Raw genomic sequence first — 25,907 nt, 5'->3', positions numbered from 1 at the left:
AGCAGCCTTTTCAGTAGTTGCAGGGGCAACAGTCTGGATGATTGACTGATCTGGCCTTGCACCACTAACCAAAACGGCCTTGCTGTGCTGGTACTGCGAACGGCTGAAAGCAAGGGGAAACTACAGCCATAATTTTTCCCGAGGGCATGCAGCTTTACTGTATGGTTAAATGATGATGGCGTCCTCTTGTGTAACATATTCCGGAGGTAAAACAGTCCCCCATTCGGATCTCTGGGCGGGGACTACTCAAGAGGATGTCGTTATCAGGAGAAAGAAAACTGGCGTTCTACGGATCGGAGCATGGAATGTCAGATCCCTTAATCGGGCAGGTAGGTTAGAAAATTTAAAAAGGGAAATGGATAGGTTGAAGTTAGATATAGTGGGAATTAGTCAAGTTCGGTGGCAGGAGGAACAAGACTTTTGGTCAGGTGAATACAGGGTTATAAATACTAAATCAAATAGGGGTAATGCAGGAGTAGGTTTAATAATGAATAAAAAAATAGGAGTTCAGGTAAGCTACTACAAACAACATAGTGAACGCATTATTGTGGCCAAGATAGACACGAAGCCCACGCCTACAACAATTGTACAAGTTTATATGCCAACTAGCTCTGCAGATGATGAAGAAATTGATGAAACGTATGATGAGATAAAAGAAATTATTCAGGTAATGAAGCGAGACGAAAATTTAATACTCATGGGTGACTGGAATTCGAGAGTAGGAAAAGGGAGAGAAGGAAACATAGTGGGTGAATACGGATTGGGGGAGAGAAATGAAAGAGGAAGCCATCTGGTAGAATTTTGCACAGAGCATAACTTAATCATAGCTAACACTTGGTTCAAGAATCATAAAAGAAGGCTGTATACATGGAAGAATCCTGGAGATACTAGAAGGTATCAGATAGATTATATAATGGTAAGACAGAGATTTAGGAACCAGGTTTTAAATTGTAAGACATTTCCAGGGGCAGATGTCGACTGTGACCACAATCTACTGGTTATGAACTGTAGATTAAAACTGATGAAACTGCAAAAAGGTGGGAATTTAAGGAGATGGGACCTGGATAAACTGACTAAACGAGAGGTTGTACAGAGTTTCAGGGAGAGCATAATGGAACAATTGACAGGAATGGGGGAAAGAAATACAGTAGAAGAATGAATGAAGTAGTGAAGGCAGCAGAGGATCAAGTAGGTAAAAAGACGAGTGCTAGTAGAAATCCTTAGGTAACAGAAGAAATATTGAATTTAATTGATGAAAGGAGAAAATATAAAAATGCAGTAAGTGAAACAGGCAAAAAGGAATACAAACGTCTCAAAAATGAGATCAACAGGAAGTGCAAAATGGCTAAGCAGGGATGGCTAGAGGACAAATGTAAGGATGTAGAGGCTTATCTCACTAGGGGTAAGATAGATACTGTCTACAGGAAAATTAAAGAGACCTTTGGAGAAAAGAGAGCCACTTGTATGAATATCAAGAGCTCAGATGGAAACCCAGTTCTAAGCAAAGAAGGGAAAGCAGAAAGGTGGAAGGAGAATATAGAGGGTCTATACAAGGGCGATGTACTTGAGGACAATATTATGGAAATGGAAGAGGATGTAGATGAAGATGAAATGGGAGATACGATACTGTGTGAAGAGTTTGACAGAACACTGAAAGACCTGAGTCGAAACAAGGCCTCGGGAGTAGACAACATTCCATTGGAACTACTGACGGCCTTGGGAGAGCCAGTCCTGACAAAACTCTACCATCTGGTGAGCAAGATGTATGAGACAGGCGAAATACCCTCAGACTTAAAGAAGAATATAATAATTCCAATCCCAAAGAAAGCAGGTGTTGACAGATGTGAATATTACCGAACTATCAGTTTAATAAGTCACAACTGCAAAATACTAACGCGAATTCTTTACAGACGAATGGAAAAACTGGTAGAAGCCAACCTCGGCGAAGATCAGTTTGGATTCCGCAGAAATGTTGGAACACATGAGGCAATACTGACCCTACTACTTATCTTAGAAAATAGATTAAGAAAAGGCAAACCTACATTTCTAGCATTTGTAGACTTAGAGAAAGCTTTTGACAATGTTGACTGGAATACTCTCTTTCAAATTCTAAAGGTGGCAGGGGTAAAATACAGGGAGCGAAAGGCTATTTACAATTTGTACAGAAAGTAGATGGCAGTTATAAGAGTCGAGGGGCATGAAAGGGAAGCAGTGGTTGGGAAGGGAGTGAGACGGGGTTGTAGCCCACGTTGAGGTTCGCCGATGACATTGTAATTCTGTCAGAGACAGCAAAGGGCTTGGAAGAGTAGTTGAACGGAATGGACAGTGTCTTGAAAGGAGGATATAAGATGAACATCAACAAAAGCTAAATGAGGATAATGGAATGTAGTCGAATTAAGTCGGGTGATGCTGAGGGAATTAGATTAGAAAATGAGACACTTAAAGTAGTAAAGGAGTTTTGCTATTTGGGGAGCAAAACAACTGATGATGGTCGAAGTAGAGAGGATATAAAATGTAGAATGGCAATGGCAAGGAAAGCGTTTCTGAAGAAGAGAAATTTGTTAACATCGATTATAGATTTAAGTGTCAGGAAGTCGTTTATGAAAGTATTTGTATGGAGTGTAGCCATGTATGGAAGTGAAACATGGACGGTAAATAGGTTGGACAAGAGTAGTATAGAAGCTTTCGAAATGTGGTGATACAGAAGAATGCTGAAGATTAGATGGGTAGATCACATAACTAATGAGGAGGTATTGAACAGAATTGGGGAGAGGAGGAGTTTGTGTCACAACTTGACTAGAAGAAGGGATCGGTTGGTAGGACATGTTCTGAGGCATCAAGGGATCACAAATTTAGCATTTGAGGGCAGCGTGGCGTGTAAAAGTTGTAGAGGGAGACCAAGAGATGAATACACTAAGCAAATTCAGAAGGATGTAGGTTGCAGTAAGTACTGGGAGATGAAGAAGCTTGCACAGGATAGAGTAGCATGGAGAGCTGCATCAAACCAGTCTCAGGACTGAAGACAACAACAACAGCAACAACAACAACAACAGGAAACTTGAAACATATACCAGAATAATTGTCAGTTTGTCAGGACATTACATGAATAATGTAGACCTGAGTTCAAAATTTTTTGAACCTCAATTATTTGCATAGAACAGATGATAGAAATGTACTGAACTTCACTTCAGGCAAGGGAACCTTTAATGGACCACCAATCGTTGAAATACCTGTATCAATGTGCATGTAGAAGAACATTGCATTGGCATAAATAAAGATATTATGTTTTGTGGCTTGGGTACCAAGGAGAACTTTCAGGGCTGTAGAACTAGCCAATAATGTGTTGCTCAATTGAAATTTTGGTATCCCCACCAGCAGACAAATGTATGGACACAGATGAACTGCAGTGGGTTCTGTGGTAGAGTAGTGCAGAAGCTATCATGGACGTCATGTGTGGAGTGTCATATGGGCAGAACTGCTGACTCAGGTGTTTACTTGCCAGGGACGATAGGTTGGGCCAGTGAGTTCCTATGGAGTGATTGATTAACACTGACCTGACTTCCACATTGCAGCATGCTCTTGTTTCCACATGTTATTTGTTTGGTAATTCATGCTGGTTGCATTTTGTGCTTTTCTCCTTGTGTCTCTACATGGTGTTTGGACTCCCTGTTCCCCCATAGATCAACTTGCACATTGAGTTTATCCTCTTCTGCGGTCCAGCTTCCAGGCTCCTGGGTTGAGTGCCCACAGTTGGCTAGATTAGTGACATTTGTGCTGATGGCTATGTTTTGCAACGTTGTCGTGCCTGTGCAGATACAAAAGAAACAATTATGTTGAAGTATGGTTTTTCACTGTATTAAGTGTTGCAAGTATTAATTCTAGATTTGCATAAGGCATTTGGTTCTATAAATCATACAGTACTTTTATCCAAATTAGCGGTATAATAGCAGTATCACTAAAATTCATAAGTTATCTCTGAGATGGGAGACAGTATGCTAAACTATCTTATAAGAATGGAAGTAAGAATGCCCCACAGTAAAATCAGTATACAAGACTCTCAACTTTGGAGTTCCCAGGGAAGTATTCTTAGATCATAAAACTTAAAGCTAGTGAACTATGCTGCTGATACAGCATTTATTATCCTCAGCCGCAATGAGCAGATAGCATTCCAAAACAATAAAGACAACTTTGAACTAATCATGGAACATCTGATCATGAATAAACTTATGCCGAATAAGGCCAAGACTGTTGTGATAAAGTTGGTGCTCAATTGCAACCAGTCTCAAGTGTATATAAATATTGAATCACTGTCTACAGTTGAAACATCCAATAAACATAAATTTTTAGACATTGTTATTGATGAGTGTCTTACATGAAAAGAGTCTGTCAGCTACATCTGTAAAGAGACTAGCTGAAATATTTGGTTGCTAAAACACCTGAAAAATATATAACTCCTCCTATTATTAAACAAATGCTCTATGGATTAATCCCTTCTCATTTACAACACGAGACTGAAATTTGGGGTGGAGCACCCACAGTCTACATGGATAAAATATTCAGGCTTCAGAAGATACTAGTTATGGTTATTACTACTGTAAGCAAACACTAGTCGTGTTGGGACTATATTAAGTATAATTTATTGACTATACAATAAAGGTATATGCTTATGACAATTATATTTGTAAAAGAGAATGATGCAATAAGCATAATGAATAGAGATTTTATTAATGCAATACATGAACAAGGTGTATTCAAATAACTTAGGGGAATGCAGCTGGGTGACGACATTCTATACACTGGGAGAAACTAAGGTCTCATAAGGTGTTGTTATTATGATACTGAGTAACAAAAGTGCAACAAATGAAAGTCCACTTGCATTTTATAATAGGTTGCCAAATAATGTGAAGCAGCTCTGTGGAAATTTCTTTAAGAGCAAGTTGAAACAGCTGTTAATTAAAAGACTTTTATATCCACTCAGACATTTCTGAACTCCATTATCAGTAGTATTACTTTTGAATGTTGCAGTGTATTAGTGGCGTTGAATGTTTATATAATGGCATCTAATGTGCTTCTATTTTAGCTTATGTATTCCTTATATGTACGACATGATATCATCATTGTAAGTGTGCAGCAATTACAATGTTCAAGGCTGTAAAGGTATCATAGACAAATAAAGGTTAATAATAATAATAATAATAATAATAATAATAATATCATTTCTTATGTTATAAAAATCCTACACTGGTGCTTTTCTATGTTAATAATCATGCATAATAATATTGTATTGTATGGAACTGAGGACCTAGAAATGATGGAGAGGCTTCGTCCCTGCCATAGCCCACAGTGGTACACAATCCCACAACAGGTTACAGCAGTCCACTCACCCCACCGCCGCCCCACACCGAACCAAGGGTTATTGCGCGGTTCAGCCCCCAGTGGACACCTCCCCTCCCCCAGGAACATATCACACCAGACGAGAGTAACCCCAATGTTTGCATGGTAGAATAATGATGGTGTATGCGTACATGGAGAAAGTGTTTGTGAAGCAATCGCTGACATAGTGTAACTGAGGCAGAATAAGTGGAACCAGCCCACATTTGCCAAGGCAGATGGAAAACCGCCTTAAAAACCATCCACATACTTGCTGGCACACCAGACCTCAACACTAATCCATTGCATGGATTTGTGCCGGGGACCGGCATGCCTCCTACCTGGAAAGCAGTGCGTTAGACTGCACAGCTAACCGAGTGGGCATGCATAATAGTACATACCTGTAGCTATATTTGGGTATTTCAGACACATCATATTGTCATATGCTTGTTCCTTAATACTATCTATGATGAGTTTCCATTGTGTTGATTTCTTTTGATTTGAAAAGTGTACTTGTAATACTGCATCTATGTTTATGTAACTTATTGTCTGTTCAGGATAAGCAATGCCCCAGTTGCAGATATTTTAATTATTTGGGCAAAATGTGAAGACGGCAAGTTACGAGGATTCATTGTGGAATGGAATGGAGCTAAAGGATTGGCAACACCCAAAATAGAAGGCAAATTCTCACTTCGGGCATCTGCTACAGGAATGATTTTCTTAGATGAAGTTGAAGTTCCAGAGGAAAACGTTCTTCCTGGTGTGACCAGTTTCAAAGTAAGCTTGAATTTTGTTTTTGTCATGTGTCACCATAACTCACTACCATGATCCCTAATCTTATACCAGAACATACTGAATATGGGCAGAGTAATTCAGTCAAGAATTGCAATGTGTGAGACTGACAACTACGTTGCGACACCAACCAAGAGCAGTATTTAATTCTTTGTTAAATGAGAATTGTGTGTTGGTAGGAACAAGTGAGGGCAAAGTGTCATGTTTTGTGTATGCATTAACTCAGAACAGCAAGAAAAATTTCTTTATTCTAGTAGAAGCATCTTTAGGCAACAGATGCAAAAGTTACTTTATTTTCTACAATTTTCTTCTTTATTATGCCTGTAATGTCTAGAACTTCCTTTAGATTCCATAGATGAGTGTATTTTAATTCCCTTAGCTGAAGTTTTACCCAGCAAAGCAATCCAATTATCTGGCCAGGGTGCCGGTGCCCCTGTGTTCATGCCCTATAAGCAAGGAGGTGAGGTAGTAATTGTGTACCTTCCAGTACTGTTACAAGAGGAGTGCTGTCGCACGCTAAATGTCTATACTCACATCTAAATGAAGTACCCATTTAGAATAAGACCGGAATTGGGACACATAGTATATCTCACCTTGGCTGCTCACAGTGGGCAGCAGTAAGAAGGGCAATATCTGGAAAACTATCTTCCCCAGTGACATCGCTATTTTCTACGTGTGTATCTGTTGATTCTTTGCTGCTGTTTCATTGGAGGATGACAATGCTGACTTTTTGTTTGAATCTGTGCTGAGTGATTTTATTTATATTTTCAGTTCCTTGGCCATCAAAGTGTGTCTCCTCCACTCATCATCACACACTTTTTTGGCATGATACGTATACTTTCAAGTCTTCTAAGGACACAGCAGTAAAAGATAATGTCACAGCCACATAAGCAAAGTGACATTGTGGTCTAGTGGTTAGCATTTGTGCCTAGTAATGCCAAGGTCCTGTGTTTGATTCCCAGTGACCATCTCAAATTTTTCGTAGGTGGAAAGGTTTGGAAGGAAACCCACTTAGCCTTGTAATGCCAACTATAACCAGAAAAATTGATGCATAAATCACCAAAGTAGTGTTACATCAAAAGGTATGCACCAAGCTAGATGACAAACAACATTTATTTATTAGCAGCAGAGGCATGAGCTGTTAAGTTTTTCAGGTTAGAGAGTAAGATGTGTGATGTATCACGATTATCTTTGCAAGATTTCATAATAGTTCTGTAGGATTTAGGTCTAGATGGCATGACAGCAGTAAGAAGGGACATTTTTTGCAAGAGTTTACCAATTGAATAAAGAGAAAGTGTTTGTTGCTCCATAATTAATGTGAAAGTTTGGTTTTCTTTGTCTCTACAGATTTGTATTTTTTTTGCCATTTCTACATGATAGTCTGAAGTTTTCCTGTTGTCACAGAGAATATGTGAACAAAAAATGAAACTCTGCAGTCACAACAATGAAACGCTCTCTGGCACTGTTGTCTGATGACACTGTTCACACATTGCCACTTTGCAATATTTTTCACAGTGTAGTGTGTCTCGATCCATGGCTCATCTAAGTAAACCATTGGTCACTTTATGCTAATGCTTCATTTTATAAATTTTTTTTAAAAGTCTGATATCATGGGCTTTTTTGCTAGTATGTTCATGACTCATTCATTCTAGCAACTTCTAAAATCAAATCCCATAGATGGAACAGTTTTTCTTAGAGTTTCTTTTCTAGTAGGGAAGGCTAATTCAGTGAAACAACAGCTGTGAAATTTCTGCAAAGATTGTATTTCCTTCCATGGCCATAATATTGCAGCAATTTATTTAGATCACCAATGAAATATTTATTGTATGCATTTCTCTAATTCTGTTTTGGAGCACATACTTGATGTCCTACTCCACTTGGCATCATATCCCTCCTTCTGTAATTTGCACACCATTCCCTAACTGAATGCATCTTTTATCACCTTCTGTGTCAGCACTATCACACTTTTCTTGTTTTCATTGCCTGTAATATTAACGATATTAATAGCAAGTAGTCATGGCTTTCCACAAAGGTATTTTCTGCAGTCCCTTTTTGTGCTCACACTCTGAGATGGACTGGAACGTTACTGTAACAAGTCACATCGCCAAGTAGTTCCCATTACAGCCAGGTAACTGATTCACCTTGCCGAGTAATACAGAGTGCTTATTGTAATTGTTGAATTCATCAGTCTGAAGACTGACTTGTTTTCCTGTATAAACTTTTTACTACCTGCATAACTACTGCACCCTACATCAATTTAAACCTGCCTACTGTATTTAACATTGATTTCCCCCTGCAATTTTTACCCCTGACACGTTCCTCTAGGCCAAATTAAACTATTCTTTGATGCCTCAGGATGTGTCTAATCAATCTCTTTCTTCTGTTAGGCAAGTTTTGATGTTAAGCTCTTTGATGTCTAATTCCATTCAGTACCTCCTTGTTACTTATCCAATCTATACATTTAATCTTCAGGATTTTTCTGTAGCACCAAATATGCTTATATTCTCTTCACCATTTATTTTCTTCCTTTCACTTCTACATGACACCACACTCCAAATGAATACATTCATAAAAGGCTCCCTAACACTTAAATTTGTATTTGTTGTTAACATCATCTTGCTTTTCAGGAAAGTTTTTCTTGCTATTGCCAGTCTCTGTGTGTGTTCGATATTCACTCTGTATGTTCTAAATATTCTTGTCAGTTTTATATTTTCTTTTGAAATATGATGTAACAACTGAACTCTAAAACATACACTATAATCTAATCATCAGATGAACATGTTAACTGTTGCAGAGGATTGGTTTTCATGATCTCGCTAATATCCAAAAGCCACTCATTGTGAGAATGCAATTGCAGCAGTGCTAGACAGGGAGCAGTGCTGTAGGTTTTGTGCCATTTTATTTTGAGACTACAGCTTGCTGTAGTTTGACAGAAAGCATGGCAAATAGATGGATCAGGCTGAATGCCTTCTGTTTTCGTCCAAAGTTTTTTGTACATTTGGGTACAAAAATCTTCAGTAATTATCAAATTTATGTGTGCTTCAGAAGAATTAGAAATTCAGAGAAGAAGAAAGTTGCTTAAAATCTACTGCTGTCTTTTGAATGCATGGAAATAAAATATTCAAATTCATAATAGTGATTATGTATAAAACTATTTTTGTGTTTAGCAGAATATAAGCAGAGTTTAGTTTCTGAGAGGATGAAACGTACAAGGGTATACTCTGCAATGGTTTTAAGATAACGACTGAATTTGATGTACCATAAACTGGGTTAAATTATGCAACCTGGGTTACTTTACACACTTTCCATTAAGTTCTGTGGGGTGCCGCCCATGGCCTGTTTTGGAAATTCTGAGTAAAATGGCTGCTTAGATAAGACATAGTGAACTTTACTGGATTGAAAAATCATGACAGTGTTGTTCATACATCATGATGCAGGATGATAAATGCAGTTAATTGGATGTGAGCATCTTTACGTATTTTTACATTGCTTAGAAACTGTCATTGCCATGTCATAGTTATGTGGAACAGTAGGTGAAACACTTTTTTAGTGGAGACATTTTACTAGCAAGCTGAAAACAAGCAAAGGTGTGTGACTTTTGCTTGGGTGGGGGTAACTTTACGACGACTGCAAACAAAAGCAGAAAATAAGGTTACTGAGGAAATTATTGGACAAGTGCTATCTTATGATGAGATTCAAGTTAAGTTCGTGAAGATGACAGGTGACTCAACATAGACATTTGTATGGCCTGATGTTGGAGATATCTCCAAAATCAATAACTAGGGGCTACTTGATGAACCTGTGGTATTACAAAGATGATCTTTGTAGTTCAAAGAACACCTGCAATCTTTTATGTATGTATCCAGTCTTTATTGAAGTGAAATCAAGGTTAGTAGTGCCTCATCCTGCTATAGAAATACTATAAAAGTGAAGGTGAGAAACTCGTGCTCCAGACACAGCAGAAGCATTATTTTCAATTTACATAATAAAAACTTAAAATTTAAATGACTTGCCATATTGCATTTATCCTTGTAATAGGTTCCAACAAGTCAATAAAGCTATGAAAAGTGTCATGCCACTTCAGATTTCTGTTTTCTTTCCATTTAAAATTTCCAGACGTGTGTAAAGTTATCCATTATAAGGCAATACTGCCAAATATCTTGCAAAGTACACTGAAGAGCCAAAAAACTGGTACACCTGCCTAATATTGTGTAGGGCCCCCGCAAGCATGCAGAAGTGCCACAATATGATGTGGCATGAACTCGACTAACGTCAGAAGTAGTGCTGGAGGGAACTGACACCATGAATGCTTCAGGGCTGTCCATAAATCCATAAGAGTATGAGAGGGTGGAATCTCTTCTGCACAGCACGTTGCAAGGCATCCCAGATATGCTGAATAATGTTCATGTCTGGGGAGTTTGATGGCCAGTGGAAGTGTTTAAAGTCAAAAGAATGTTCCTGGAGCCACTCTATAGCAATTCTGGATGTATGGGGTGTCGAGTTGTCCTGCTGGAATTGCCCAAATCTGTTGGAATGCACAGTGGACATGAATAATGGATGCAGGTGATCAGACAGGATGCTTACGCATGTGTCACCTATCACAGTCATCTCTAGACATATCAAGGGCCCCATAGCACTCCCAACTGCACACGCGCCACACTATTACAGAGCCTCCACCAGCTTGAACAGTCCTCAGCTGACATGAAGGGTCCATGAATTAATGAGGTTGTCTCCATACCCTTACACATCCATCCGCTTGTTTCCAGTCATCAACAGTCCAATGTCGGTGTTGATGATCACAGGTGAGGTGTAAAGCTTCATGTCGTGCAGTCATTAAGGGTACACGAGTGGGCCTTCGGCTCCAAAAGACTATGTTGATGATGTTTCATTGAATGGTTCACACACTGACACTTATTGATGGCCCAGCATTGAAATCTGCAGCAATTTGTGGAAGGGTTGCACTTCTGTCACGCTGCACTATTCTCTTCAGTTGTCGTTGGTCCCGTTCTTGCAGGTCTTTTTCCAGCTGCTGCGATGTCAGAGATTTGAAGTTTTACTGGATTCATGATATTCACCGTACACTCGTGAAATGGTCACATGGGAAAATCCCCACTTCACCGCTGCCTCGGAGATGCTATGTCCCATCCCTTGTGCACCGACTATAACACCACGTGCAAACTCACTTAAATATTGATAACCTGCCATTGTAGCAGCAGTAACCAATCTAACAACTGCACCAGACACTTGTTGTCTTATATAGGCATTGCCGACTGCAGTGCCATATTCTGCCTGTTTACATATCTCTGCATTTGAATATGCATGTACTCTTTGAATGGAGTAACTTTACACACAATGTTGTTAAAACATGTCATAAACACGATTTCCATTCATTTTGAGGCTACAATTGCCCTTAAGAACCTGAATGATATACAGAAACCCATTGATATCAATTATATAACCAACCACCTCCCCCTTTGAACCATAGTCCTTGCCGTTGGTGGGGAGGCTCGCGTGCCTCAGCGATACAGATAGCCGTACCGTAGGTGCAACCACAACGGAGGGGTATCTGTTGAGAGGCCAAACAAATGAATGGTTCCTGAAGAAAGGCAGCAGCCTTTTCAGTAGTTGCAGGGGCAACAGTCTGGATGATTGACTGATCTGGCCTTGTAACACTAACCAAAACAGCCTCGCTGTGCTGGTACTGCGAACGGTTGAAAGCAAGAGGAAACTACAGCCACAATTTTTACTGAGGGCATGCAGCTTTACTGTATGGTTAATGATGATGGCATCCTCTTGGGTAAAATATTCCGGAGGTAAAATAGTCCCCCATTCGGATCTCCGGGCGGGGACTAATCAGGAGGACATTGTTATGAGGAGAAACAAAGCTGGCGTTGTACGGATCGGAGTGTGGAATGTCAGATCCCTTAATCAGGCTGGTAGATTAGAAAATTTAAAAAGGGAAATGGATAGGTTAAAGTTAGATATAGTGGGAATTAGTGAAGTTCGGTGGCAGGAGGAACAAGACTTTTGGTGAGGTGAGCAAGCAGTAAAGGAAACAAAAGAAAAATTTGGAATAGGTATTAAAATCCATGGAGAAAAAATAAAAACTTTAAGGTTCGCAGATGACATTGTAATTCTGTCAGAGACAGCAAAGGACTTGGAAGAGCAGTGGAACGGAATGGACAGTGTCTTGAAGGGAGGATATAAGATGAACATCAACAAAAGAAAAACGAGGATAATGGAATGTCGTCGAATTAAGTCGGGTGATGCTGAGGGTATTAGATTAGGAAATGAGACACTTAAAGTAGTGAAGGAGTTTTGCTACTTGGGGAGCAAAATAACTAATGATGCTCGAAGGAGAGAGGATATAAAATGTACACCGTCAATTGCAAGGAAAGCGTTTCTGAAGAAGAGAAATTTGGTAACATCGAGTATAGATTTAAGTGTCAGGAAGTCGTTTCTAAAAGTATTTGTATGGAGTGTAGCCATGTATGGAAGTGAAACATGGACGATAAATAGTTTAGACAAGAAGAGAATAGAAGCTTTCAAAATGTGGTGCTGCAGAGGAATGCTGAAGATTAGATGGTTAGATCACACAACTAATGAGGAGGTATTGAATATGATTGGGGAGAAGAGGAGTTTGTGTCACAACTTGACTAGAAGAAGGGATCGGTTGGTAGGACATGTTCTGAGGCATCGGGGGATAACCAATTTAGTATTGGAGGGCAGCGTGGAGGGTAAAAATCGTAGAGGGAGGCCAAGAGATGAATACACTAATCGGATTCAGAAGGACGTAGCCTCCTGTAGGTACTGGGAGATGGAGAAGCTTGCACAGGATAGAGTAGCATGGAGAGCTGAATCAAAGCAGTCTCAGGACTGAAGACCACAACAACAACAACATAACTGACCACACTTTATAAAATCAAGAAAACACAAAAAATGTGTTTGTAGTATCTCCAGTTGACAGTAACAGGAATATTCTTAGTTTTGATGTGAAAAGGAGAAAAATAGATGGAGGAGAATGAAATACTTTTTTTGTGCAATAAGAAAAACTATTGGCTCTGGCCAGTTGTATTAAGACAATACATGTTACTGATATTAAGCTTGCAGTGACTCATAAATGATCATCATTGTGTTGTTTTGTATTGTATTGTATTGTATTGTATGTTAACCGGGGGCCTAGAAACGACGGAGAGGCCCCATCCATGCCGCAGCCAGAGTGGTCCACAACCCTACGATGGCCACCGCGGTCCTCGTCACCCCTCTACCGCCCCACACCAAACCACTCTTTCAGGGTTATTGTGTGTTTTGACCACAGCTCTGTGGTCTAATGATTTTATCAACCAGACTGACCATCTTCATCTTAATGAGGGTGACAGTATGGTCTTCAGGAACTACGGTTACAACATTCATCAAATAAATGGAGTGCTTTCAAGTGAGAATCACAATAAGACCACCGACAAAAAGTGGGAAAAGAAACATGTCTTCTTGCCATTCTGTGGGTCCATGTTGAGCAAGACAAGCCACCTACTGAAAAGACACAAAATCAAATTGATCTTCAGGTCTCTGATAAATATTCGGAAGTCCTGAGACCAGTTAGAGATGGAGTAGGTCGCAGAATACCTCGGGTCTACAAGATGGTTTGTGAGCGCGGCCAGTCATATGTTGGAAATCGGTATGAATGGTAGAACAATGCAGACAGAAGAACAAGAGGCTTTATCGCATACACTACCTTGAGAAATCGACTTTAGCTGAACATGCTTTAGAAAACGGTCGCTTGATCAAATTCGATGAAACCACTGTTGTGGCTCACACTAATGGCTTTTGGGACTGTGTAATTAAATAAGCCACTGAAATAAAAATCATCAATAACGCCCTTAATGGAGATGGCCTCCTGCAGCTCAGAATGATGTGGAATCCAGGGATCACATGGTTGAAGTGGGCATATTGAATGCCAAGTCAAATTATGCCCATATATGGCAAGGCTGTGAGCACCAGTGATATCAGCTGGCAGCTAGCATATATAAGGGTGTACCAGCAGCCCACTGGCAGTCATACCTCTTGGAAAAGGCCAATGAGCACTTGGCTGAAAGCTTGTGACGTTCACCTGCTTTGTTTCTTCATTTGTCCTTGGTGTCGACGTACTGCATTGTTATACTGGCTAAAAAATAGGGGGTGGGGGGGGGGGGGGGGGGGGGGGTTGGAGGGTGGAAGTTCAACACTGACTACTGTAATTAATGTAGCTAACAGTTGCACAGTTGTGTTTCACAGTTCTTTACTGTCACTGTCCACAACCCCCAACAGTACATAGCTCACTATTGGTAAATTTTGATAAGCCTCATTAATAGGTTGCAGGCAAACATCAGCATACTGCTATGATAGTTTGCTGTTGAACATCTATGAGCAGTATAAACCTAACCACACAGTTCGCAGTTCTTGCAGAAGAATAAGGTATGTGTGACACTATTTCTCAAATAACTTGAACAGACATTGTCATTGCCTTAACACATGGCCTATTTGTGTTACACTAATTCCACTGTTAAATTTGATGCATTGTTGTTACTTGAAGCAGTACATAATTTCCCTCTGAAAATTGGCCGTGGACGGACTGTCTCAGGACCAAACATAGGGCCTTTATAAATCCTCACAGTAAATAGGCACTGAGACTATACTTTTTTGATGTTTTAAGTTACAGAAATTACAATTAAAACATAACTCATTCAATTATATGAATAGATCGAAAAATTCCTCCTTTTTAACAGTTCTCTCTACCACAAAGATTAGGCCAAATTATTTGTTTAAATAATGAAATTAGCAGATCTAGTTATGCAAACAATGCTTTTGACCAATCTGGTAATTATTTTGGAATTAAATAAGGGCTGACTTTGCTAACATGTTTTCGAATAGAGCCAAGTAAATACTTAAAGGATTCTAGTAGTTCTTCTTCCAAATGTTTATAATTATTACAGATTTTATTTTTGTTTATAAGTAAACAATAGAATTTAAGTCCTGAAAAAATTACTGATTTCACTCCATAACAAAAGATATTAACTAGGAATGGTCAAAATAAATTAGGAAATTAATTACATACACAAAGCTACGCACCAAATTAGACCTGGTGCAGGGAATAGCCTTGATAGGGACAGGGAATGTGATGTAGGTGGTGACCTGATAAAGATAGCTACTCAAACTGATGGCATCAATCTGCATTTCATGCAACTGTTTCCGCATCATGATCAGCCTCATCTTAATGCAGCTGTTAAGCACGTTAACATTGGGCTGGAGAGGGCACTGATGGCAGAGGGCATGGGTCACATTGCATTGGTGCCAGTTGAGTTTATCAGTAGATCAGGTTTCACTAGGCATGGCCTGCACTTCAACAGGTTTGGGAAGGGGATACTGGCAAAGCTTATAGGTGCAAGTGTAGTGGGTGGTGGTAGGACACTCTTGGAAAAATTCCTGTAGTAGTTGGTGTTAGAGCTGCACCGTTTTTGAATGAAGTCAGCTGATGGATATACCTGCTTAAAGGAAGTCCCTCTAAGGGCTCACCTTCAGAGGATGTCATGTTTCCAAGTAGAGAAGGAGTTAGCATATTTCATCAGAATATTAAAGCTATTAGAGATAAAGTTAGTGAACTGCTTATAGATGTTGACTATGAAATTATTCGTATATCGGAGCACCACTTAAATAATTTGACGATTCAGAGGCTTCCTTTACCAGGATACAGGTTAGCTGGCTGTTTTTCAAGGATTTCATTGTGGAGTGGGAGAATGGCCATGTATGTAAAAAACAGTATTCCTTTTGCGTCCATAGAGGTATGTATCGTGGCACTGCACTGAACAGATATTTGAATGTTGTGCAGTTGCAGTTGAATTTAGTGAAACTAAACTTTTAATTGTTTTTGTTTATAGGTCCCCTAATTTTGACTTCAGAGCATTTCTGCCCAAGCTAGAGGGGGTTCTTGTTCACTTTATAGGAAGTACGAGAAATTAGTTGTGTGTGGTGACTTCAGTATAAATTTTGTACATGATAGTGCAAGAAAAATGATGTTGGTAGATCTCCTAAATTCATATGATCTGATGCAGAATGTGTTTTTCCAACTACAGTGCAGGGGAACAGTAGCACAGCCATAAACAACATTTTTATTCATTCTTCATTACCAGATGGGCATTCTGTTAGTAAAAGGGTCAATGCCCTTTCAGACCATGATGCACCAATTTTAACACTAAAAGGATTTTGTACTCAAACAAATGTCACATATAATTACAAACTATGCAGGAAAGTTAATCCAAAAGCCAGCCGGAGTGGCCGAGTGGTTCTAGGCACTACAGTCTGGAACCGTGCGACCGCTACGGCCACAGGTTCGAATCCTGCCTCGGGGATGGATGTGTGTGTTGTCCTTAGGTTAGTTAGGATTAAGTAGTTCTACGTTCTAGGGGACTGATGACCTCTGAAGTTAAGTCCCATAGTGCTCAGAGCCATTTGAACCATTTAATCCAAAAGCAATTGAGAATTTTTTAAACCTTGTCGAGGAACAAGAGTGGCAGGATGTTTATAGTGCTGGTAACATAGATGACAAATATAATGCTTTCCTTAACACATTTCTGATGCTCTTTGAGAGCTGCTTTCCATTAGAATGTCCTAAATAGGGTTGTTGTGGTCTTCAGTCCTGAGACTGGTTTGATGCAGCTCTCCATGCTACTCTATCCTGTGCAAGCTTCTTCACCTTCCAGTACCTACTGCAGCCTACATCCTTCTGAATCTGCTTAGTGTATTCATCTCTTGGTCTCCCTGTACGATTTTTACCCTCCACGCTGCCCTCCAATACTAAATTGGTTATCCCTCGATGTCTCAGAACATGTCCTACCAACCGACCCCTTCTTCTAGTCAAGTTGTGCCACAAGTACCTCTTCTCCCCAATTCTATTCAATACCTCCTCATTAGTTATGTGATCTACCCATCTAATCTTCAGCATTCCTCTGTAACACCACATTTCGAAAGCTTCTATTCTCTTCTTGTCTAAACTATTTATCGTCCACGTTTCACTTCCATACATGGCTACACTCCCTACAAATGCTTTCAGAAATGACATCCTGACATTTAAATCTATACTCGATGTTAACAAATCTTTCTTCTTCAGAAACGATTTCCTTGCCATTGCCATTCTACATTTTATATCCTCTCTACTTCGACCATCATCAGTTATTTTGCTCCCCAAATAGCAAAACTCCTTTACTACTTTAGGTGTCTCATTTCCTAATCTAATTCCCTCAACATCACCCAACTTAATTCGATGACATTCCATTATCCTCGTTTTGCTTTTGTTGATCTTCATCTTATACCCTCCCTTCAAGACACTGTCCATTCCGTTCAACTGCTCTTCCAAGTCCTTTGCTGTCTCTGACAGAATTACAATGTCATCGGCAAACCTCAAAGTTTTTATTTCTTCTCCATGGATTTTAATACCTACTCCAAACTTTTCTTTTGTTTCCTTTATTGCTTGCTCAATATACAGATTGAATGACATCGGGAATAAGCTACAACCCTGTCTCACTCCCTTCCCAACCACTGCTTCCCTTTCATACCCCTCGACTCTTATAACTGCCATCTGCTTTCCGTACAAATTGTAAATAGCCTTTCGCTCCCTGTATTTTACCCCTGACACCTTCAGAATTTGAAAGAGAGTATTCCAATCAACATTGTCAAAAGCTTTCTCTAAGTCTACAAATGCTAGAAACATAGGTTTGCCTTTCCTTCATCTTTCTTCTAAGATAAGTCGTAGGGCCAGTATATCCTCACGTGTTCCAATATTTCTACGGAATCCAAACTTATCTTCACCGAGGTCGGGTTCTATCAGTTTTTCCATTCATTTGTAGAGAATTCGCATTACTATTTTGCAGCTGTGACTTATTAAACTGATAGTTCGGTAATTTTCACATCTGTCAACACCTGCTTTCTTTGGGATTGGAATTATTATATTCTTCTTTAAGTCTGAGGGTATTTCGCCTGTCTCATACAACTTGCTCACCAGATGGTAGAATTTTGTCAGGGCTGGCTCTCCCAAGGCTGTCAGTAGTTCCAATGGAATGTTGTCGACTCCCGGGGCCTTGTTTCGACTTACGTCTTTCAGTGCTCTGTCAAACACTTCACGCAGTATCATATCTCCCATTTCATCTTCATCTACCTCCTCTTCCACTTCCATAAAACTGTCCTCAAGAACATCGCCCCTGTATAGACCCTCTAAATATTCCTTCCACCTTTCTGCTTTCCCTTCTTTGCTTAGAACTGGGTTTCCATCTGAGCTCTTGATATTCATGCAAGTGGTTCTCTTTTCTCCAAAGGTCTCTTTAATTTTCTTGTAGGCAGTATCTATCTTATCTCTCATGAGATAAGCCTCTACATCCTTACATTTGTCCTCTAGCCATCCGTGCTTAGCCATTTTGCATTTCCTGTCGATCTCATTTTTGAGACGTTTGTATTCCTTTTTGCCTGCTTCACTTACTGCATTTTTGTATTTTCTGCTTTCATCAATTAAATTCAGTGTCTCCTCTGTTACCCAAGGATTTCTGCTAGCCCTCATCTTTTTACCTACTTGATCCTCTGCTACCTTCACTATTTCATTCCTCAAAGCCACCCATTCTTCTTCTACTGTATTTCTTTCCCCCATTCCTGTCAGTTGTTCCCTTATGCTCTCCCTGAAACTCTGTACAACCTCTGGTTCTTTCAGTTTTAATCTACAGTTCATAACCAATAGATTGTGGTCAGAGTCCACATCTGCCCCTGGAAATGTCTTAATATTTAAAACCTGGTTCCTAAATCTCTGTCTTACCATTATATAATCTATCTGAAACCTATCAGTATCTCCAGGCTGCTTACATGTATACAACCTTCTTTTATGGATCTTGAACCAAGTGTTAGCTATGGTTAAGTTGTGCTCTGTGCAAAATTCTACCAGGCGGCTTCCACGTTCATTTCTTACCCCCAATCTGTATTCACCTACTACGTTTCCGTCTCTTCCTTTTCCTACTATCGAATTCGTCACCCATGACTATTAAATTTTCATCTCCCTTCACTATCTGAATAATTTCTTTTATCTCATCATACAGTTCTTCAATTTCTTTGTCATCTGCAGAGCTAGTTGGCATATAGACTTGTAGTACTGTCGTAGGCACGGGCTTCGTGTCTATCTTGGCCACAATAATGCGTTCACTATGTTGTCTGTAGCAGCTTACCCGAACTCCTATTTTTTTATTCACTATTAAACCTACTCCTGCAGTTCCCCTATTTGATTTTGTATTTATAACCCTGTATTCACCTGACAGAAAGTCTTGTTCCTCCTGCCACCGAACTTCACTAATTGCCACTATATCGAACTTTAACCTATCAATTTCCCTTTTTAAATTTTCTAACCTACCTGCCCGATTAAGGGATCTGTCATTCCACACTCCGATCCATAGAATGCCAGTATTCTTTCTCCTGATAATGACGTCCTCTTCAGTAGTCCCCGCCTGGAGATCCGAATGGGGGACTATTTTACCTTCGGAATATTTTACCCAAGAGGACACCTTCATCATTTAATCATACAGTAAAGCTGTATACCCTTGAGAAAAATTACGGCTGTAGTTTCTCCTTGCTTTCAGCCGTTCACAGTACCAGAACAGCAAGGCCATTTTGGTTAGTGTTACAAGGCCAGATCAGTCAATCATCCAGACTGTTGCGCCTGCAACTACTGACAAGGCTGCTGCCCCTCTTCAGGAACCACAGATATGTCTGGCCTCTCGACAGATACCCCTCTGTTGTCTGTATCGCTGAGGCACGCAAGCCTCCCCACTTGGGAGGTCCATGGTTCATGGGGAGGGGGGGCTAAATAGGGTACTAGCAGTAAAAGGCAGCCTCGGTGGCTAACTAGTGGGGTAAGGATATTATGTAGAACAAAGCGGGAATTATATCAAAACGTTAGAAGTGGTCACAATCAAGCTACAGTAGTGCATTGCAAACAGTACTTCAAGGTGCTTAAAAATGTTATTAGGAAGACAAAGAGTACATGGCATGCAAATACAATAGCTCATTCACAGGATAAAATTAAAACCATATGGTCAGTTGTGAAGTAAGTGTCCGGTCAGCAGCACAAGGTTGGCAATATAAAGTCAGTTTCTGTTACTTGTATATCAGATATATGTACAGTATTTAACAATCATTTTCTGAGCATTGCTGGTGAATTAAACAAAAATTTAGTTTCTACAGGAAATCATATAACAATCTTAGCAAATGCCTTTCCGAGATTGATGTCTGAAATATTTCTCAGTGATACAGACAAGGGGGAGATTGAGTGAATAATTAAATCACTGAAGACTACGGACTCTCATGGATATGATGGAGTGCCTAGCAGAATATTAAAGTACTTTGCTGCACATGTTAGCCCTGTATTTAGCCATATTTCTAATTTTTTGTTTAGGAATGGTCAGTTTCCTGAATGATTAAAGTACTCAGTAGGAAAGTCGCTTTATAAAAAGGAAGAAAGGAATAATGTAGACAATTTTCGACCTATTTCTATGCCATCAATGTTTGCTAAAGTCATTGAAAATGCTCTGTATGTAAGGATAATTGATAATTTTATATCACACATTTTGATATCAAATGTACAGTTCGGCTTTAGAAGTCATTTAACAACTCAAAATGCTATATTCTCTTTTCTCTGTGAGGTACTTGATGTGTTAAACAAAAGGTTTCAAGTACTAGGCATATTTTTCATTTAACCAAGGTGTTTGACTGTGTTGGTCACAGAATGTTGCTGCAGAAATTGGACCATTATGGAATGTGGGTAATAGCTCACAATTGGTTCACTTCTTACTTTAGCAACAGAAAGCAGAAGGTCATTATTCACAGTGTTGAGAATAGTGGTGATGTGGAGTCTGAGTGGGGTACGGTCAAATGGGAGGTGCCACAGGGATCAGTGTTGGGGCCACTCCTATTCCTTATTTATATAAATGCAATGCCCTCTAGTATTTCAGGTAACTCTAAAATATTTCTGTTTGCTGATGACACTAGCTTGGTAGTAAAGGATGTTATGTACAACATTGGCTCAGTTTCAAATAGTGCAGTTCATGACATAAGTTCATGGCTTGTAGAAAATAAACTAATTCTAAATCACAGTAAGACACAGCTTTTTTAGTTTCTAACACACAATTCAAAAAAACCTGACGTTTTAATTTCACAGAATGGGCGTATGATTAATGAAACTGAACAGTTCAAATTTCTAGGTGTTCAGATAGATAGTAAACTGTCATGGAAAGCCCACATTCAGGATTTTGTCCAAAGACTTAATGACGCCATTTTTACTGTTCGAATGGTATCCGAAGTAAGTGATCGTTCAACATGAAAGTTAGTCTACTTTGCTTATTTTCATTCACTTATGACATAAGTCTTATGTCATATGGTATTATATTTTGGGGTAACTCTTATCATTCTCAAAAGATATCTGTGCTTCAGAAATGCACAGTTTGGGCAATAAGTTCGCAAACCTCTTGTTGACCCCTGTTCACTAGTCTGGGTATTGACATTGGCCACTCAGTATATTTATTTTTTACTGTCATTTCTTATTAACAATATCAGCTTATCCCCAAGAGTTAGCAGCTTTCACTCAGTTAATACTAGACAGAAATCCAATCTGCATTTGGATTGCACTTCCTTAACCCTTGTGCAGAAAGGTGTGCAGTATACTGCTGCAACCATTTTCAATGAGCTACCACAGGAGTTCAAAAATCTTAGCAGTCATCTATGCACTTTGAAATTGAAACTGCAGAGTGTCCTCATGTGTTACTCCTTCTATTCTGTCGAGGAGTTCCTTGAAAAATTAAGCTCATTCCTATGTTATATTGTTGATTGTGCTTACTCAAACTTATGGCTTGTCTTTTTTTGAGTTCATATACATTTTATTTTATCTGTTATTACTTGTATGTTGTAATTTCATGTTCTGACATGTTGCATGACCTTGGAGATTTGGTACTCAATTTGGTCCTACGGAACTTGATGTGTAAATAAAAAGAAAACAAGAGCTGTGTATTTCATAGTCTTGTCATGCAAAGATAGTACATTGTGACTGTAAATTTTTGAAATGGATTCATTTGTGGGTTTGTAGCTATTTATTGTATTTACAGCATCTTTACTTCAAAGTCAGCCAATCAGGCATATTTCTTTTCCTTTCTTATGTCTTCTCAGAAACTGGTACATAATTGTATATTTAGCATCATTTAATTCTGGTACATCCACCTTTGGCGAGTCCTTTTCTACCAATCTTTTTGTAATGTGTGCTGGCTTTTTCATGTTTGCCATGTGTGTGAGAGAGACAAGCCTATTACAATCGTGGAACTTCCCTCTTCTGTTTAACTATAGCCTATGAAATGTAAATTCTTTTCATTAGTGCAGATGATAGAAATACACAAAGAATATAACAGAATCACTTGTCTGTCATACTGTCAGAAAATAAGTTTTGGAGCAAACTTTGTTGCTTCAGTTAGTTATCAATAAGCTGCCAATTTAATTGTCTGTTTGGCTACATAGGAACCTTACATGTTGGATGTTCTGAATTTCCAGCACATTTATCTCATTTCAATGACTTGCAGTGTCATTCACTATTATAAAATAGTATTAACAAATTTGACATTTTTGTGGCTTGTGTTGTGTAGTAGTAATACTTGATCTGTACAGCTATTTTATTGGCAACCATTGCTGCCTGATTATTTACCATCATTGGAAAGCCATTAATGAAAAATCAAGATAAGAATAGGTTGAGGGTAAAACACTGAAAGAGTCTATACTATCTGATTTCCCATGCTGTATTAATTTTGTAAGTCTAACCTGGAAGAGGTCCAAAAATTCAAAAAGATTCTCAGAGGATACTGTTAACAAAGTATTTTATTCCTGTAAATGATTATAGCATCCTCTGTGATGTATCTTATATGGAAACCAAATTGGGAAGGAATCAGAAAGGAATTGCAACATGTCAATAAATATGATCATAAATAGTCTTCCAAAATATTTTGAAAAGTAAGTGGTAGGAGATAGGCAGGTTTAAAGTTGAAAGATACAAACTTATGTCTGCTTTTACAGGCTGATATCAAAACAGCATAATTTCATCTGTAGGAAATAAAACTAATTATTTTCTATAATTGTATTGCCAGTTAAAGATTTGCAATATGTATGACCATTTCTACTAATTTTAAGAAAATACAAGTAGTTTGAGACACTACTCTTTCATCTAAAGTGAGAAAATTTGTACAATTATGTTGCTACTCTTTTTCAAATTATCTTCTTCTTCCCCATTATGAGGCAAATCATCCTGCAGCTGAGCACCGATTTCATGAAGTACTGTAAGCAAATTGTTGACACAATCACTTTGGATGTTCTAAGTTCAATCATGGAATAATCTAGATTCTCATCTCCAGATATGTACATAATTCCCAAATCAACAATCAGATTGTCACGTAGATTAAAGTTGTATTCATTACACTCATTTATGATGGCTGATCCAATTTATTCTTCAAAGCCTAAAAGAAAAAAAAAAAAAAAAACCTCTCATCCCTACGATCTGTTATCTTGTGGATGAATCTTGGTAAACATGGCAAATGTATTCTTAGTTGAGGCACATTGGATTATATAATCAATACTCATTTGGTTCATACAGTTTACACAATGTGGATATAATGAACTCGAAGAATACTGAGGAATTGATGCATACTGTAACAGGCAAAACTAAAAAAGGCCTGATGTTTGAAGTGAAGATGATAAAGTTTTTCTGTGTGTTCTATTTATATTCAAAATAAACTCTTCCATATTTCACATTTTTATTGTAAGTGTTGGATCTGTTGTAACTTAAGGTTCTTTTTTTGTGCCCTTTTTCCCAGGGACCTTTTACCTGTCTTAGTAATGCTCGTTATGGTATTGGTTGGGGAGCCCTGGGTGCAGCAGAGTTTTGCTTAGCAGAAGCACGTCGATATACACTAGGGCGTCACCAGTTTGGACGGCCTTTAGCAGCCACCCAGCTCATTCAGAAGAAATTAGCAGATATGCTTACAGAAATATCAATAGGTCTTCAAGCATGTCTTCATGTGGGTCGCCTGAAGGATAAGAATTTGTAAGTGTACTAATTTTTGAGGAATAAGAATTTGTAATATTGCTGATTTTAATCACAAAGAGAAAACAACATATATTCAATCAAATCAAAACTTAATTTGAAATATGTTGAAAAAAACTTAGATAATCCAAACTTGTTCATTACTGAAAATAATTTTTTTAAATAAGGGTAAAATATAAGGTATATTAAAGAAAAATAACATTTTTCATCCTAGAATTCTGTCCTGTGGTATTAACTGCCTCTATAAAGACACATTGACTTGTAACTACTTTTATGTCATAATTTTCAAAGTTACACAAGAAATGCTATGTAATTCATTTGGGAATGAAGATGTTCACTTTCAACTCAGAAATTCCTGGTAACAAAACTCACTCAGGCTTAGTGTGATGCAGAAAGCAGTGGGTTATGCAGTCCCAAAATTAATTCACCCCTTATCCAAGTATGTGAAAAATCTAATATACAATATAATTAACTTCAAACGCAAACTGAAATCATGTCTGCTTGACATCTCCATCTCCATAGGAAAAGGATGGAATATTAGAGCTTAACATTGTCAATGATGAGGTCATTAGAAATAGGTTGGAGAGGAAATCAGCTGTGCCCTTTTAAAAGTACCTTTACAAGGTACTTTCCCAGCATTTGCCTTAAACTGTTTAAACAAATCAAGGAAAACCTAAATCAGGATGTCCAGGTGGGGATTTGAACCGAATGAGTTGAGTGTCTTACACTGTGCCATTTTGCTTGTATACAATTGAAAAATTTGTGAATGTACAAGACTGTAAAGTGTATGTGACATTGCACATATAGTGAAGTATAAATCAATGTATGTTGAAAAATAGAGATTAAAGATAGCTTAATATTAATTAAAGGACGATCATATAAATGGCTAGCATGTTACTATATTTTTCACTGAGTAAGTCCTTTGTAAACTAAATGACTCATTTGATTAGAGTACTGTGAAATCATGTACTTAGTTACAGTATATTCTGAGGTTCATTATTACACTGCAAAGTTCCCAAGGAAGAGTACTAATTACAGGAACTGGACACAAATTTGATGGAGGAGAGTTCAGATCCTCTCAAAGTTATTTATGTTTTCCTTTACTTCCATAAATTGATGTAGACATCTACATCTACATACATGCTCCACAAGCCACTTTATGGTGCTTGGCAGAGGTTACCTTGCACAGCAGCGAGTCATTCTCTTCCTTGTTCCACTCGCAAATGGAGTGAGGGGGAAAAGACTGTCTAATTGCTTGTGTATGAACCCAAATTTACCTTATGATTACTTCATATTCCTTACACAAGATGTACATTGGGTGCTGTAAAATTCTTCAGCAGACAATTGCAAATGCTGGTTTTCTAAACTTTCTCAATAGTGTTTCACTAAAAATATGTCGTCTTTCCTCCAGGGACTCCTATTCAAGTTCTCAGAGGATTTCCATAATACTCATATAACGATTGAACCTATCAATAACAAATCTAACAACGTGCCTCTGAATTGCTTCGATGTACTCTAATCCTACCTGGTAGAGTCTCAAAGACTCTAGTGGTATTCAAGAAGTATTCTGTATGTGGCCTCCTTTAGAGATGAGCCATACTAAAAAGACTTC

General features: G+C 38.6%; 1 protein-coding gene across 1 annotated transcript in view; it reads left to right on the top strand.

Moving 5' to 3' along the window:
- The first annotated feature begins 5,105 nt into the window (after positions 1 to 5,105).
- Positions 5,106 to 25,907, top strand: part of LOC124722270 (glutaryl-CoA dehydrogenase, mitochondrial-like) — a 43,478-nt gene continuing 22,676 nt past the window's right edge. Inside the window, exons 1-3 of the mRNA XM_047247457.1 lie at positions 5,106 to 5,119; positions 5,928 to 6,147; positions 24,066 to 24,295. Coding sequence (XP_047103413.1) covers positions 5,106 to 5,119; positions 5,928 to 6,147; positions 24,066 to 24,295 — 464 coding nt within the window. The remainder of the gene's footprint in view (positions 5,120 to 5,927; positions 6,148 to 24,065; positions 24,296 to 25,907) is intronic.

Source organism: Schistocerca piceifrons, chromosome X (assembly GCF_021461385.2).
Source record: "Schistocerca piceifrons isolate TAMUIC-IGC-003096 chromosome X, iqSchPice1.1, whole genome shotgun sequence".
Lineage (NCBI taxonomy): Eukaryota > Metazoa > Arthropoda > Insecta > Orthoptera > Acrididae > Schistocerca > Schistocerca piceifrons.
The sequence above is the reverse complement of the archived record's forward strand: the minus strand, read 5'-3'. Positions and strand labels throughout refer to the sequence as shown.